Source organism: Pagrus pagrus, assembly GCF_965226575.1.
Source record: "Pagrus pagrus genome assembly, chromosome: 16".
Lineage (NCBI taxonomy): Eukaryota > Metazoa > Chordata > Actinopteri > Spariformes > Sparidae > Pagrus > Pagrus pagrus.
This window is the reverse complement of record NC_140200.1, coordinates 23,960,500-23,978,683: the sequence shown is the minus strand read 5'-3', so window position 1 is coordinate 23,978,683 and position 18,184 is coordinate 23,960,500. Positions and strand designations below refer to the sequence as shown.

The following is an 18,184-nucleotide window of genomic DNA, read 5'->3' as shown; positions in this document are numbered from 1 at the left end:
GAATTTTGGAGATCAAATCCGATGCTAATGGTAAAATTACAACCCAAACACAACTGTCCATTACAGTTAGCTCTCAATGTTTGTAGAACTACTTCTTGGCTCAACTTTGAACTACTATACTTAACACAAAAGTGCTTAGTTGTGGTTATTCTGACATTATGGAAGCACTGGTTTTATACGCTTATGTTTGTGCCCTTTTGGATGTAATGTTAGCAACACATGGCACAAGCATGTTTTAGATGTCGGTACTTAATCTGGAGAGTAGGCTACAGAAAGCTATGAAAGTAACCCTAGTTATGAACAGAAGCTTTATTTAACATGCGTTTCATTTAATTACATTTTATGTCATATTTCTGTCCATTTTGTTTTTTTTCTATTTAAGGGAATCACTCTCAAGGCTCCATATTTTATTGAATTAAATTTCAGTTTGATCAAGGGTGATTACAGAACGTCTGACGAATGAAAATCCAGTTTCAACTTTTATGACCCTACAGTTCAAAGTAACATTATGTAGAAATTGGCATTTTGTGTGATTTACCCTCTGAAGTTACATGGTGTAGAAACACGTATTATGGGGGCAGTGACGCTGTACCATCAGAATGATTTTGAGGCTGTTATTTTTAAGGTAAAATAGTTGCATCATTTTGCTTTAAAGCATAACTACGTACATTTTGAAAACTGAAATGACAGAAATGAAAAGTTGAGGTAAGATGCACCTTTGCTTATCGCAACAATGTTGTTGTTTTTTTTGTTTGTTGCTATCACCATACTTCTTCTGGTATGACCAGTAGCTCAGTTGGGCTAATGTTAGCAAACTGTGGATACATATTGGTCTGTGAAAACATCAACCTGTGCCGCACCACCTGATTCTCATGTGATTATAGACGATTTAAAATGATCTGATGTCATAAGTAGTGTTATGTGTTGTTCCTGTTCGTCCCAGTGTATTCAAGTCAAGTCGGTGCAACACTCCCACTGGGGGTCACTCAATAAGAGAGGCTGGTGTTTGTGAGCGACCATAGTTTAGTATTGTGTCAGTCTCACTTCTACTTGGATTCATTTCAGCTTATTTAACTCAACTTCTAACTAACCTACGTCAAGGTAATGAATATAATATGTTCCCCACCTAACAGAAGCCTTCTTATTAGGCGATGCCTTTGTTTCATCTGAATTCTGTTTGAACAACTAAATGAACTATGTGGGTCCCTGCTCCGCTGCATCTCAGAGGAATATGAATCATCTAAAGGTCGTAAAATATGTACAATTATTTTTTGCCAGGCTTAATTACAGTTGCGGTTTGAGACAGTAATTGGCGACTGGGTACTTTTTGATCTTAAGCAGGGAAGGAAAAGCTGCTGCAGCAAGAACGAACATCCAGGCTTCGACCGGAGTGGAGGAGTGGCCCCAGATGAATTAGGTGGAGAAGAATATGGTGTAGTTGATGAGGTAGAATGTGAGAGTTTGGAGAGGGAGAAGACCATGAGTTTCCTGGCTGGCAAAATAACTCCTGTACATCTGTGGTTTTCATCTGCAGTCTGCTTGCTGTCCTCCTGTACTGAAATTTAGTTAGCAGCTCTACCCACGGGATGTGGTTTCTACTGTGTGCTGTTACTACTACTGCAGATTCTTTTTTTCATATTTCCTATGAGATGTTATTGGTATAGTGATGCACAGTATCTGTGCACATTTTGATGGAGAAGTCCTCCTATTTCACACAAGGCTCATTTTACCTACCTGCATTACAAACTTGCTGTGTGAAGTGTAAACACGTGCTCTTTACAAGGCTAACAAAGATGCTACTGAGTTGCATTATGGGAAATGTAAGATGCTCTCATGTTTAGAGCTTGACCCATACTTGGGACAAAAAGTCAGCATATTTCAGCCATTCCTTCTTAGCTTCTAACCTAGTTGAGATCTTTCTTTAACGTGTCTCTTGACTCCAGGCCTGCTCAATTCAAGGACAGTATGTAAAACAGGAGTAATGTAGCCATATTTGAGTGTTTCCTTAGAGAAACTGTCTTTCACTGTGTTCACTTGTGCTTTGTTACACCTGAAACAACACCCAGCTCATCACTGCAGCCAGGTGAAAAGAGGCTGAATTCAACCTTTTTATTTTGAAGCGTTTGGATGTTTTTTCATACAGTATACGTTGTGTTGCAGCTGAGTACCTCTCCATCATGGACTGCCTGCGGGGTGTTTTTTGAGATGTAGCAGATGGATGTGGTCGTGACTGATGGTATGCTGTGTACTCAAATGGCGCTGGTAAAATAAGTTTGTTGTCTGGGTCGGGACGGTCTTCCTGCACAGTTACACACAACAGTGTTCCGACATTTGTTTGACTTAAAAAAAACAGAGCTACCGTACCGAGTGAGCTGATCTGTCCTTTCTTTATTCACAATATCCTCTCCGTCAGCGCTCATTTTCTCATTTCACACTCTTCTGTTGTTGTCAGTCACATAATGCAACTGAACAACACAGCTGTAAATGATTGGCTGTTCACGTGTCACTCATAGCATGCTCCATTATCAAGGGATATAACAGGCTGGGGCGTATTCGTTATGTGCTTTCCATTGGTTTGCATTTAATCCACACAGGTGAAACTATCAGACATTTTATTGAACTACAGTATCTTCTTATTGCTATCGATGATGCATCTATTGCCAATACATAGTTATGGCTTTATTGCCCAGGCCTCATAATGTAGAGTGATGTATATGAAGCTGCTCCTCCTCAGGGAACTCTGACTTTCTTTTTGTCCATTTAATAATCATGTGGTTCAGCGAGGGCTGACTTTTGTGTCAGTACAGGAGCAGCCCGGGAAGAGCGAGCACATAATTGGGGTGGCTAAGGTTCTAGCTCTCTGTCTGGTGTGCTCACACGTTCTACTTTATATATTTCATTGAACCAGATTACATTGACTTCAAGTGTATATGTGAATGTGATAAATTAATATGTCAGATGTCAGGTTTGAACCCAGGTCTTTTTAAAGTGCCAGCCATTAAAATCAAAGTGTGAGAGCTCAGTGAGTGAGCTGTAATTCACAGCCACACTGCGCTGCTGGGATGTGTGTTTTCATACCTGCTGCTGCTCTGCGAGCTGTGCAACAGGTGGGTGACAAACCAGGAGCCAGTATGACCGGGCCGAGCAACAGTTGTGCACCTCATCTTCTCTCCTTCCCGTTCTCGTCTCTTTTATTCTCTATTTATTTATTTCCCCTCATTAGTTGTGCGTGTTGCTCAGTGACCCGGTGTTCCCGCCCTTCGTCCCTCAGAGCAGCCCTGCCTGAACAGTCATATTTGAAAAGCTCTTGAGCCTCCTCTCAGCTGTGAGTGAGCACATTGCGGAGGGTGGCCTCGCTAATTGGACCTGAATAAATCGGGGGCGGCCCTGTCAGGTTCCACTTGGGCTCTGAAAGGGAGTGTGGGCAGGAGCTCTCATTTACCACATTGGATGGTAATTTACAGTAAGAGGTCTGGGAGCAGTTTGCGTCAGCACAGGGGTAATCAGAGGAGGACAGAGGAGGTGAAAGAGAATACGCAAGGACACCTCTGTCTGGAGAGTGACGGCGGAGGAAAACATTTGAAGGGTGATGTATTTCACACTAAAAACGTACAAAATGTTGACTTCCAATCATGGTAAACACATAAATGATATTTTAACTGCATTAATATATTTATTTGCAGTTGGAAGCAGGAAAATGGTGGATTTCCACAGTGGTTCTGCTCAGAAAACGGCCGATATGCAAGATGCTGCTCGTTAGTGCGACAGGTTGAGCAGCTTAATACCTGGTGATATTTTCTGGATGCTGCATTGTAATCAAAAGATTGTATGATCCTACAGATGCATGCCAGTTGCTGAAAATAAGAAAGTTAGTAATAATGTGCTCATGTGTTCAGCCGTCTGTATTTCACATTATCCTCTAATCTTTATTCATTTGTTCGTTTTTCAAAGTTTTCCTCATTAATGCCCTTATATCATCGCAACGACAACAGCAGTTACTTCAGGTGGAAAATTGGCAGTTGATTTGCATTGCGGAAATATGTGAAGTATGCAGACTTGTTTATTTCTGTTGTCATTTTTAGTCGTAACTAACATTTAGAGATATCTATAGTAAAACACGATGGTCCAGCCGTCTGATGTACACAACAGTTTAATTCAAGCCTTCTTTGGTCTCTGGCCCAACAGGTGAATAATATCTCCAACCTAACGTTAGTGACAGTGTTGTTAATAACGAGATATGAAAGCATCAAATGTGCATTTTAGATGAATGAGGTGTAAACAACTTGAAATAACATAATAAAAAATAAATTAAAAAACAATACAATTGTATGTGAGTGATGCTGGGGTGTTTCTACCCAAAAGTTAATGTAAACCAAAATTGTGATTTGGTCTATATATGAAGAAATCCTTTAAACATAAATATATAAATAATCTGTTTTTGATTTAAAAAACAAAAACAAACAAACAAGTCTTCTCTATTAGTGCTTGGCCAGATTCATTTGACTCCATGCATGATGGACATACAGATCACTCACAGGTCAGTCTAAAACGGTATCACAGTTTAAACTGAACTATTAAAGCTGACTGTATATAGATTTATATCTCTGGAGCAGCTCATTAGTGCTGCAGGTAAGGTTCTCTACACTTTGCCAGCAGATGGAAACTTGATGCAGTGCCTTTCATATGCAGAGCTGTAGCAGCTCAAGAGCTGTGCTTCAGAGGAGATGCTGCTCAGAGTTAAAGAGAGCGAGATCAAGTGTGCTCCTCATCTGAGACTGTGACAGCGTCATCAGCTGAGGTGAGGTCAAAGCAGCAGCGTGTCGTCATGAGGTGTCATTAATGGATTCGTTTATTGATTCATTATTTTAAGGACTTCTGGGGGAACAGATATTCATACCTGGATAATGTTAGTACATGCCTGCGATTTCAGTGCAATGGAAACAAATTTCAGTTGTTCAGTAGTTAGCTGATTAGTTGTGGAGTCAACTTTTCAATCAAAGATGTCGATTTGCTTGTATAAAGCTGTAAAATTATTGATCTATTGGACAGTGGTCTGCTAAAGAAAAAAAAAAAAAGCTTAAAAAAGTTTTTTTAATTCACTTAGTTGCTTCAATTAGGTAAGAAGATCAACATCACTCTCATGTTTGTGCACTAATTATGCAGCCAGGAGGCAAATAGCCTAGCTTAGCATAAAGCATGGAAGCAGGTGGAAACAACTAGCTGGGCTCATACTGAAGTTCAAGAATACGTATAGCAGCATTCATCAGCACAAACACAACATCAACAAACAAACAAACGGAAATGTAACAACATCCGTGGTTAAAGGGATAGTCGCATGCTATGTCTGTCGGGCTGAGTGACGTTCTGGAGTCTCTTCTTTCCTGTGAGGATGTCTGGCAGGAAGTCTCTGCAGCTGTCACTGATCACTCAGCATGCAGCGCCTCTGAAATCAAAAACTTGCACTTTTGTGGCATACTTCATGCTAAGCTAAGCTAATCTCCTCCTGGCTCTAACTTCATTGTGTATTTCCCAACATTTTGACTATTCTACTTTGAACTATACTATAAAAAAAATCTAATGCATTTTTTTTTTAAAATCTTTCCTGTTTTTATGCTACTTGCTCCTCTTCCCTCATCCAGAATAGCTTCTGCTGTAATGAGCTGAACTATTCCTGTAGGTAACATGCCACAGGAAGCACATCATTAAGCTCTGTGCATGCTGTTGTTTTGTATGTGGCTGGAGTGGAGTGCTCATTTCATCCAACATGTTCAATTAAAACATTGAGAAGAGGGCTTTTAGATGGTGGGAAAATAATGGATGTCTTCCAGCCAATCAGAATAAAGAAATCCCAGAGGAATTGGTAAAACGGACAGACACAGGGCTTAAAGTGCCCCGGCGTGGTGCCAGATTTCCAGCGTATGACTCATTATGAAAGAAAAACAGTCCACATGGATTTGTTTTTGACGCAGTTTAACCAATCAGCAACCAAAGGGTGGTTCCACCTACCAATGGTATGAGGCCAACCAACGAGTGCTAGCCAATCAGAGGCAGAGTAGGATGGGTCTCGCCAAGAAAACCTGATTGCGACGTGGCAGCCCTGCAAATCGGCTCAAATGGGAGCAAAATTTATTAAATCTGGCGGAGATGCAACCTTACTTGGGAGAGGAGTTATTAACAAATGGTGCTGGGCAGAGATAGAGGAAAACGGTGGAGATGAAGCCGTTCAGCACTTGGTGCCACAAATTGAGTTAGGCGGGTGCTTGTTTCTGCAGGGTGTGTTCGTAGAAGCTACTGTACGGCAGCAGCGGTAGGAAAGTGCTTGCTCGTCATGATTTAGATTCTGTTATACGAGTACGTTACCGGGAACGACGGCTACAGCTGCCACTGAGCCTTCAATGACCAACGTTCATAGCAGAAGGAAGCACTTCAAAGTTGTCAACTTGACACTTTGAAGTTATAGCAGTTCTCACATGCATACTGCAATGCACATAATTCTATATTAAAGCACGTACTGGACATTTATACTGTGCAATACTTCGATCCTTTTTCACCCTTTCCCTTCCTCACAGTGTGCATAATATGCAATCATACATAATTTAGGCAGACATACTGGACTTTGCAGGGTGCACTGTTGGCTCAGCAAACTGAAATTCTCATTTTAGTGGATTTAAATCCAGCTCCTCCCAGCTCCACTCTTCACTGCAATAGTTCCTGTCACTCCATGTTACATACACATGACAGGACAGGCTGAAATTGTTGTGAAATGCTGAAAAAAAAAAACTTGAGCACCATTTTCTGGTCTACATTTTTACCTTTTTTTTTGCAATGTAGCACTGTTAAAGCATGCTGAATTAGTTATTAGCATTTCCTGTTGGCAATGTACCTGCAGGTATAGAGACAGCTATCTAAAAATCTAAAAACATGTGTATGTCTGTGTCTGTGTAATCAGATTTGACTTCTAGCTACTGTACGGCAGCAGCCCTCAGACCGGACAGAAACAACAAAGAGTAGGAGTTGTCAGTTACTCTGGTGATCTTGTGCCTCCTATGTTTTTCAAGCTACTTTTAAAATCTGGTCATATTTTATAATTTACACCCTAAAAGGAGCGCTATGTAGTTTTCAAGAAGAAATTCAAACTCAGTATTTTGATATTTACAATATTAATGAGGTGATAAAACAAACTTTTTGTCCATAAGTGAATAAACAAGCTGTTCTCAGAGGAAAATAAGGCGGCAGGGTCCACCACATGTAAACAAAGTAAAACAGTATAAACTGTGTTGTCCTTTAAGGTCAGTTTGTTTATTCAGTTTATTCAGTCATGAAAACAAAGAGTTTGTTTATTTAGTTTGTTTAATCATGAAAACATTGAGTTTGTGTTCTCAGGCCTAAAAATCAGTCATTGAAGATCTTTCTCTTTCTGTCTCTAGTGCACCTTTAACTCTGGTTTTGGTGGACAAAATTAGATAAACACCTTACATTTAATAACAATCCATTACAGTACCCTCGCAAAGATGCTTGTGAAGCTTAAAACTTAAATTTCTTTGTTGGGACAGTGTCACATAGGTGTTAATTCATCTTTATGGTAATGTCAGGGGTAGTGATATGTCGGTGTTGATAGTTGTAGTGATAGTTTGGCCGCAGTAACAGATATTTATACATTTTTAGCATTCATACATGCGAGTTCTGTCGGACAATGTGGCTGCAGCTGTACAGAGTGTTCCAAAGTGTATCATGGGATACTTGTAATATATATTCCCACATGAACGGAGCCTCGGGAGTGTTGCCCCTGGTCGGATCAGATGGGTGTAGGGGCGGCCCCAGGGCACCGCAGCAAGAGCAACAGATCTCCAGTCCCAGATGGGTCCCTCTGTCAATACACACGCGCACACACACACACACACACACACACACACACACACACACACACACACACACACACACACACACACAATCTAGACAAACTACGATTGAAGAAGGAAAATAGTTTGTTCTACATTAGCATGGGAATCGAATGGATATGCTTGGATACATCTCAGTACACACACACATACAACCATATTCACTGTATAGGGAACATGTTCACTGAATGGAAAGCAGTCACAGCAGGGTATCCAGCAATGTACAATGGTAATTGTATATAATTTTCATTTTGCACGTGTGTTTGCATTCTGTCGCAGCGTGTCACACTAACTGAGCCGTGAAATAAGAAACAGAAGGCTCCGGAGGATTGCAGGGTCAGGTTGACCTGGCAGGGTTTCTGAGATGGTGGACGGGAAAAAAAATGTGTCTGCTCTGTTTGTGATTGTAAACAATAAACACAGACGCTGAATATAATTAGGAAGCGACGAAATACGACAAAGTACAACAGAGCTGTTCATACAAGCTGGCCTGGCTGCCCAGCAGACCTTGACTGAATAGTTTGTGAGCAGACCATTGGGTTGAAACTGCAAATAGAACATTCCTCTCAAAATTGTAAACAGCAGAAAAGAGTTTGTGTCCAATTCTATAACTCTCCAGCCGACCTTGATGGGTGCACACAGCCTCTCTGTGATGAGAGCTGTTGCCGTCTGTGCATGGCACAACAACAAGAAAACTCCTGCAATTAAACAATTCTGGCTTGCCCATGGACCCAGCATGTGCCTTTCAAATGTTCCTATATCTCCACAGTTGTGCCAACAGCGTGAAGCTGCTCGTTGATGATTGTCTTCTGCATGTGTGACCAGAATTGTTAATTAGCAGCTGCTCAAACAGATCTGTAGTCTTTCTTCAACGCAATCACCAGAATAAATGTTGGCTGTCTACTTTTCTGCAAGCCAATTTAAATTGTTTTATGTTGCAGCTTTTTGTTTCTTTAGATCCGTTTTCCAGTTCTGCGTTGTGACAGTGTTTTGCTCATGCTCTGGTTAGGTTAAGGTTAAAGTGGTGGCATGCAGTGAACATCATTTTCAAAATAACATCGCTAAAATGAACCCAGAGTCAGTATTGATCACAGTACAAAGGAATCGACTCGGTTTTGTGTTGACTGTCCAGGCGGTTCTGTGGTGTGTTTACTTACCTTGCTTTTGTCCACAGTGCAGGCTGCAGAGCTGGGCTGCGGTGGGAACTCCTCACTGCTCCTGGAATGATGGAGTGCGTCAGTATGGGCCTGAGTGTTTGCAGACAGAGCAGGAAGAGCCTTTTTTCCCCCAAATCCAACTTCTCTCTGTTACCATTCAATCAACCAGTAAAAAGGATATGATCCCTCACTGGCTTCCCACCAGCAAACCTCCACATATCAAATATATGGCACAGCTTTTCCAATATTGTTCTCTTTCATGTGTAATTTGTCACTTTATATAGCTTTATTGGAGCTGGGATTTTAAACGTTTCGTGGACATTGTTAAGCGATGACTTGCCAGTCGAAACCATGCACATAACGGGAGACCGGCATACAAATCTTCATGCATGCTATCATGTTGAACATCTATAATGTTTGACTTGTTTTCCTTTATTCAACAAAGTCACCTGGGGACACAACGATGTTTTTGTCCCGCTTTCGTGTTCACATCAGATCTTCATGTTGATGTCAGTAAAGTTTTATGTACTTCTTAGCGTTGCATGGTCGCTGGAATGACGTACATGCTTTTACTTTCATCTGAGTGCTGTCAGCTAACATGCATTAGGGGTTTGAGCAAGATGGGACAAAAAAGGGAGAACGTAAAGCTCAGTGTGACTATTTGTTTTTTAATGAGCTTTTTGTCCGTGCGGGGAGGGGAGAATGTGTGCGTATGTGTGTGTGTGTGTTCTCGTCCATGCACTGCATACATGCTGCATTGGCGTGTGTATGTACGTGTGCACAGCTTCCCTGCTGTATGTGTGAAACAATGGATATATTTAGGTTTTGTCTTAGCAGCAGTTTTCTCGTCTCCAGCTGTTGAAAAGCGATTCAGTGAAAATGTGTTTTTCTGTTATTAGGAGGCATGTGGCCGTGTGAATAATGCATCCCGAACACTGCTTTGTTATGGCAGCTTATACCGTAACGTTCAAGGCCGGGCGGTTCAGAACGGCACCATAATGCATCACCCTGTACGCTGTTAAATATACATGAGTGGTGAAGTGGCTTTCTTTGTGAATAACATTAACTACAGCAGTAAAAAGCCGCTGCAGATTTCAGTAGACTTAGACATTTGGGTTATTCAGGTGATCACTGGGATTTGCATGGCAAGCACATTCAGCCACCCATGGAGGGCGGCAAGCAGGCTTCACTGGTCGCGTGCCAACTCTCATGGAAGCCAACGCTCGTACATGTGTTCAGTGATGATCTGCAGCGCTGTCTGCTTTAAGGAGCCAGCAACGCCTGGTGCTTGGGTATGGAAAGCAACAAGAAACTTCATCATCATTTTGAGATATGAGGCTTTTCTTTTTTAATTAGGTCTTTTTCCTAAATTTGTTGTGACATAGTGTGTATTTAACAGCTATTTTAACATTGTCATATTATAATTACAACTTGTAAGTGATTTTTTTTTTTTAATTGAATCATTCTGACATATTGTAGAGTTTTGGTGAACGTGTTCAAATTGCCCATTTACTGTACACATCCAGCAGATATAGAGCAACATTAGCATTCATTTGGAGTTATGCTTCTGTCTACCTGAAAAGATTAAGCTAAATATGAGTTGGATGAGAGCAGTGAGACCAAGTCCAGCTAAAAGACACTACAATGTTTTGTAGCGCTGAGATGAACTGCAGCTGGGTGAACATTCTCTTTTGGTTTGTCATCAAGACTGACCCTGTTCACAATACACAGTCATTTGACTGAAAGTTGTAGTAATGTAGAAAACACAGCTTGTCATTATACAGAAAACACAACACAAAAGAAAATAGAATGAGAGGACTAACTGCACACACAACCTCCCTTTGCCTTTGACTTCTGATGAAGCCGAGCTTTTTGTAGATGGCACTTTTTTCCTCTGCTCTGATACGAGTGCTATATCTCACTGATTCCTCTGATTCAGACACAGAACCAATTTTGGCTTGAAACACACTTTTTTTTCAATTTCATGAAGAAGTTTTTACAGGAGCAGATGACAGTGTTGCACGTCCTTTTGGAGATAGATTTTATAGCTACAGTTGGACTCAGATTCTCACACTGATATCTACTAAAGAGCAATGTGCTGCTGATGGAAATACAAAGCCACATAATTTATCTTCATTAAACAATCATAATACGCAACATATTTCTACATCAAAATGTCTACAAGCAACTACTTGTAGTTTATACATTTTGATGATGAAGATATTTACTCCTTACACAAGTGTTTCCTACAATGTGCTAACTCAGAGAAACATTGTTCAGGGTAATGATGCATTTCACGTTGTCTACTATCAATGGCGTCATATCGTTGAGAGAACCCTAGTGACGAGACATAAATCACATACTGTGCATTTAAGCTGAACGTCTGTAATACAGTGGAGGTGTGTTACCCAGTCCAATAAATGACTTAACCCAGGCAGGGAATAAGAATAAGCAGTGAATCATAAATCGCTCCTATAAAAAGGTAAACAGGTGTTTTACAAACTATAGCACTTTGAGCGATGATAAGCAGGAGACCATTACGCTCTTCTCAGTGTAAATCCATCATCTAGATGTCTTTTACCTCCCTTTTTTCTTCTTTAGAAGTGTAGTTACATAGTGATGAGGCCTTGAAATGCTGGTTTTGCATCTATTTCTCCATGACCTTTAAGACATGAAGGGGAATTAAAGCAGCACACATCTTAAGCACAGGCACGCACACGTATATAAAACATACATAACCACATCAGCTGTTTTTGGCACCTTGTCTTAAAATGTAGTCTCGCATCCAGACACTGAAATCAAGAATAAGTAGCCTGAAACTTCACCAAAAAGGCTCGATAAAACCACTCTTAACTACACCAAAGAGCAGATTAAGATAGCAACTAGCTGGTGAACATAAGGGAGCCACTAAAGAGCCGGCTGCTTCTTTTACAATGTAAACTTAATGGAAAAAGTATTTTCGGGCCAGTGTGCATCACATGACGTTGTTATTATGGTTTGGCCACTATGTCAAATTGGCTTCAAGCCTGATGCTGTTCCTGGGGGGCTGGTCAATGCAGAAAAAGCCGTGGCGTCCAAACTCACAGGTCTATTCATTTCACCATTTTGTGTAGCTGTGTGACCGAGTACCAGATAAGAGCAGGCCACAGTCTGGGCAAGTGTAACGGCTGAGCAGCTCTCTGTCACTGCATCTTTTTGGATAATCCTCCACCAGAACTTCATTTTCTTAACACTTTCTGAAAGAGAAAAGTTGAAATCACAGTCAATGATGAATGCAGAAAACACAAGAAGCTGTTTAAGAAAGGAGAACATGCTTTTGGCTACATTCATTCTCTTCAAAGTGTATTTCAGTTGGCTGTGTATCTAAGCCTACTTTTGTAACATGTTGTGCAGCCTAGCTTTAAATTACCCAAACGGACTGCAAGTGTATGAAATCCCAACTTTTTGTTATGGATCATTATAAAACTGTTCCAATATAAGCTCCTTTTAACTTCCCTCAACTTTTTTTTATTTTGGAGAACAAAAGCGGGCCTTGTTGCTTAAGGGGGAGATGGGACTGGTGGAGGATCGGTGCCGAGGACTCTCACACATATCCTCACCCTTGCGGTTTGCCAGGCGGTTGTCTTGCTTCCTGCATTCGGCGGGCCGAGCCCTCCAGTTATTATGATAATGATGGAGCCCTGCCATCAGTGTGTGCTGCCCATTGTGAAGCTAAGCTCTCCATAATCTAGATGGGGGCATTTAGCCATTTGGAATGCTCGCAGATAGACAGATCTGCAGCGGCTAAATATAGGCTAGGCTAAGGATTTGAATGCTAATGATGATACCTGAGGTGTTTTCTTACACCTGTGGGCATTAAAATGATAATGTGGCATCTGCTACCCAACTGCCCTTTGGTTAAATATAGTGGGTTCATTCACGCAGCTCTTATGTTAGAACAAATGTCATTCAAGCTCTACAGTATTTGCATGTAGTAATCATCAGCAATGCAGTAAAGGAGTAGAGTCAGAAAGAGAGGAACTCAAGTGCTGGTGCCTGACTCTCTGCTTCTTGGCATTAAAGCTTCATCAGTGATTTAACTGTGGATAATCGATCGCCCTTTGCTCAGCCTCTCTTCTCTGACTCACCCTCCTCTTCCTCCTGCTTCTGTCTCTCTCCAGTTGGTGCTACCAGAATACTCCATCCATGGACTCTTCTGTATCATGTTCCTGTGTGCCCAGGAGTGGCTGACTGTGGGCCTCAACATCCCCCTGCTCTTCTACAACACTTGGAGGTGACCATCCAATCAATGTGTGTGCATGTGTGTGCGTGGGTGTGTGTGTGTGTGTGCGCGTGTGTGTGTGTGTGATCCTGGACTGAAGATAACAATAGGGCTTATGATAAACCGCCTTTTTGCCAAGTGGCTGTGTGTTCCAAGGAATTATGTCCATATTGAACAATTCTGCAGCATGCTATTTACATTCAGTGCCGGTGTTCAGTGCCAATGCACAGGAAATAGTGTGCCTCCATGTAATGTAGCAGGGTAGTAGCAGTGTTGAGGACTGGGTGGTGGAGCGCTGTGAAGCAAATCTTGCTTTTATGCTGGAGATCAGAGTTTGCATCTTGTCCTGCAACTAATGTTCATCATTAACACAATCTTTCCATAACCTTAACAGAGTCATGTAGTTGACTAACCTTAACCTTAATTTATATGCCATGAAGGGTCATTGCCTCTTGGTGTTTTCATAGCCATGCCATAATTGCAATGCATTTTTTGTCTAGGAATTAAGAATTGTAAGACAGTGTTTCGCTGAATGGTCCAATGTTGACTTCCTTGTCTGTCGATGGGGTTTCATGGATAGCACAAGTTTTTCTAGCATGTTGTCAAACCCAACAAGTCAAATACAGCAGCCAGGTCAGTTGCCCTACGTTTCTAATTCTGACGTAGTACTTTACCTGCTAGTGTCATTCCTGGAAGCCCCCCTCTGCTGAAGTAGTATAAAGCACAGGAGAGGTTTGTTTCAGGGGTGCTTGGATGGGTGATATGTAGGACTTTCTCTGAGGAGCATTCTGGGGACCAAGCGTTAACACTGATTTGTTTTTGGATTATGTTGCATAATTAAGTTAACTTAACGTAAATTATGTTGGGTAAGTGATGTGACTGACTGACTTTTAAAACAAAACGGAATATTTTCCAAAGCTTAACCAAGTAGGTTGTTGTGCCTAAACCAAACCAAACCTTGTTATTTCACAACGGTCACAGTAATATGTAATAACACTCCAAAACTCGTAAAATGTCAGAATATGTGAAATGTTTGTCAGCAATCTTTATTTTCAAATTCTAACCCGACGTTGCAAGTAGTTTTTGCACATAACTTGACCGCAGAGCTCTTGACATGCAAAACTGACACTTGAAGGAGAGGTAGAGCATCATAGTTTCAAGCTTCAGGCCACTGACCAAGCTGCTGTATTTGATAAACTGGGACTGAGAATGTGAGAACACTGTTCTGCTGCTGTAAATAGTGTCTGTTTGAGGAACAGTTGTCAAAAACCACAGCGCCCAGCTGTTTTAGGTAATTACTGTGCTTCTACTCCACAAATGGAACCTTGTATTTCTGACACTTTAGTAAAGATATTGTCTTTCGTAGGAACACATGGGTTTGGGGCTGACAGCCACAGACAAGGTAGGGAAGTATGGAAAAAAAGTATCGTTTATTTCGGTCTTATAATGGGATTTGATGGCAATATGAAAAATAGCCTTCTCATTTAAGCAGTTAGATTAGACTAGTTTATGGATTTAGCATTTATAATTTGAATTAAAAGCAGGTTTAGAAAGACCGTCAGTGAATATTCCCAACACATCCCCATTTTAAAACAACTGCATATGACAATATTGCGCATTATGTTGTATTTATGACATTGTTCATGTTAAAAAGTATCTTCACTAAGTTGAAGTTGGGCTGAATCTTCCCCCGTCGGCACAGTTAAGTATCTTCCTTGACAACATAAGTAAATATGTAGAATCTCATGGAGGTTACTCCACTTTTCTACCTCGTCTGTGGATCTCGGCCCCGAGCCTGATGTTTCCCACTGACGGCAGACTCACAAATATATAGTTTGTTCTGTTGAAGTCTAAATAATTTACTAAAACAGCTGTTCAGTCTAGTTTTCAGCAAACATTACTCAAACAAGAGGAACTAGTACATTTGCTGGGGAACTCTTCTAACACACATTTGGTTCACTGATGAACAGTTATAGCAGTAGAACTGTGTTTGTTGGACTGAGTCAAAATAACACCGGTGTGTGTTCATGGCAATAAAGGAACATGTCACCCAGTGCAACAGTGTGGAACAATGGAGCTCTATGAAACAGAGAAATAAGTGTAATAAATGAATAGTTCAAAGCAAGTATATCAGTCTCTGAAAAATAGGTCACCAGTCAGAGATCTTCAGATTTCCTTACGCTGCTCCTTCTTTGTGTGTTACTGTCTTTGTTGTTGTTCTTCCCGCCGGTGCAGGTTAGACGTAGACTGCTGGCAGCCTGATTGGTTTAAGCTCATGTGCTCATTTGGTGAAAGTGAGAGGAGAGGAGAGGAGAGGAGAGGAGAGGAGAGGAGAGGAGAGGAAAAACATCTTGCTGTCTCATTAATTGGAGACTGTGCCAGATGCCCACCGGCTACAGATGCTGCTTCCTGCACAGCTGAGAGATGAGAAGACAAGGAAAGGAAGAGATAGAGGGTGAGACAGAGATGGAGGAGGGTGGAGAATGAAGGAGAAAGTAGCAGGAGGCAGGACGGTGAGGCAAGAGAAAAAGCCAATGAGTGATAGGAGAGAGATCTAATATTGACAAGGTGATTCAGAGGAGAGGGAGGGAGGGAGGGAGACATTGACGGTGAGCTATTTAAACACATACTTCATGGATACATACAGTATGTGATCAGAGCAATATACATGGATTGGTGTGTGTGTGTATGTGTGTGAATGGATGTGTTACATCCATGGTTGGGAGAATGCATTAAGACCACAGTGACAACTTTGCTAGCAGCCTCAGCAGTTTGTCAATATAACTTGTATTGAAGGATGTCTTGTATCCAGGAACACCAGTACTTTCCAATTAAGGACTCTCTTAAAGGCTGGGCCATGATGGCTTTAAGACCTGTGTGGTTTCTGGGCTTACCTCTGGTATTACTAAGTAGACATGTAGAAATGGTTGTGGCTCGGGAAGTTAACGGTATTTTTAAACCTGGGCCCTATGTTTACATGTATTGGTGTGTACATGTAAATTATTCATATTTGCCAAAGTTTTGCAATCGGTACCAACTGCAACGTAATCCTTTGGGGCAACTCCAACCCTCAAAGTTACATCCACTTAAAATGCTTGTTTGTGCCACTGACTGAGGTTATTCTAAGGGTCTGACAATGTTACGGAAAAGACTGTTGTGGAGAGAGACCATTTTGTGAAATGATAAGATCCTTTTTGTTACCAGAAACACAAGTCTCGCCCAAGTCTTGCTGACAGTTTCTCCAAAGTCAGCTTTCCAACTCAAGTTCACATTTCCACAGTCGTCCTCCCTCAGCAACTCACAGATTTCAGAGTCAGACTTCTCCTTTGGCAAAACTTATGTTTCTGGTTAAAGAAGACGATCTTACTCTTAAACAACAAAGGGCTATCTAAGGTGGAGTCATTTCCGTAATGTTGTCAGACACTTCAAATAGCCTGTCAGTGACCAAAACAAGCACTTTTAGTGGAGTTGCCCCAAAGGATTACATGCAGCTTTTACAGCCGTGTCGCAGCTGCCAGCTGAGGTGATCTACTGGACGGATCCCAAAACTTTTGGTAATGAATCATTTACACAACAAAACATGTAAGTTTAGGGCCCTGGAAAAAAACTGAATTCCCTTTTAAGTTATAGTCGAGTTATAGTTTGAGCTCTCGACCTTTTTGTGGTGCTTGAAGTATTTGAAAAATTAACTTTGGATATGTCTTTCCAGAAACTTTGTGCCGGTTACTCTGGAAAGTTCACTGCTTTCATAGCAAACATTTGTTCATTAGTTCCACTAAAAAGTTCAGACTAAGGTCTGATCATTGTTCAGTAGAGTTGAAATGCTGTTACTGTGCATTTTGGTGTTCTAATAACAACAGGAAGCTAATGATTTTGGTTTTGACCTCTGAATCAGCTGAATCACCAACACTGTCCGAGGTGCATTAGCAGTGGCTGACACACTGTTCATGGAGGAAATGAAGCTAAAAGCCTTAGCGCCAGTTTGCTGCAATTTACATCAAAATCCATCCTTTGTCTGAGTCATATCTCTGAACACAAAGACATGATACCCATAGATTTTACAGTTACATATTACCCAAAGATATCATTACTCCTGCTTATAAATCAGAAAAAAAGACAGCACTTATAACTCCAAACTTTGCCTAAGAATCATCTTTTTTGTTTTGTTTTCTTCAGTATCAAAGTGATTCAGTAATAGTTGTGTGTTCGTCCTTCATTAATGCAAACAGGAACTACCAACAGCTGATTTGGCATAGATTCAATGGTGCCAATTTGCCAAAATGAAAACAAATATGGAGCAAAGCATAACTCACTGAGTCCAAGGCAACATTATACTTCAATTTTAAATCCCCCAAAGAACACAGATTATGGGAACATAGTCGATGTCTCAGTTTGAGTTTGAGTGGGGGCCCACGAGGTCTGACTGGTTCAGAGTAACTGGGACATCATTTCAGGAAAGACGTGTTGCTGCTGAATGTGGTTTATCAAAAATTAATTAGGCCTATTTACCTACAGTGGCATTATGAATGTCAAGGGATGGATATCTAAACCTTATCATATGAAATCAAAAACATCTGCATTAAAAGATACAGTGCGTGTGTTAATTTGGGTGACCTGACCCTTTAATTAGATGGCAGTGGAGATTGTCAGGCAAACATGGGAAAAGTACAGGGGTGTAACCTGAGATGTTGGAGTCAGAGTACATGGTGGAGTATGTACAGCTGTGTCAGGATACCTCTACTTACTGTGTGTTAAGTCTGCTTCGCTTGCTGTAATCAATCCTGCTGTTTATACAGGAAGTTATATCCACTATAACTGGTCGGGGACAGTTGTCATCCCATGTATAAATGTATTGCACATTTTGTGCC

At 41.1% G+C, this 18,184-nt stretch overlaps 1 protein-coding gene across 4 annotated transcripts in view; it reads left to right on the top strand.

The window, feature by feature from the left end:
- The window catches only part of cnih3 (cornichon family AMPA receptor auxiliary protein 3), a 94,337-nt gene that overhangs the window by 62,299 nt on the left and 13,854 nt on the right, over nt 1–18,184 (top strand). For all 4 annotated transcript variants that reach the window (XM_084377491.1, XM_084377492.1, XM_084377489.1 and 1 more), the window contains exon 4: nt 13,216–13,328. In XM_084377491.1, coding sequence (XP_084233617.1) covers nt 13,216–13,328 — 113 coding nt within the window. The remainder of the gene's footprint in view (nt 1–13,215; nt 13,329–18,184) is intronic.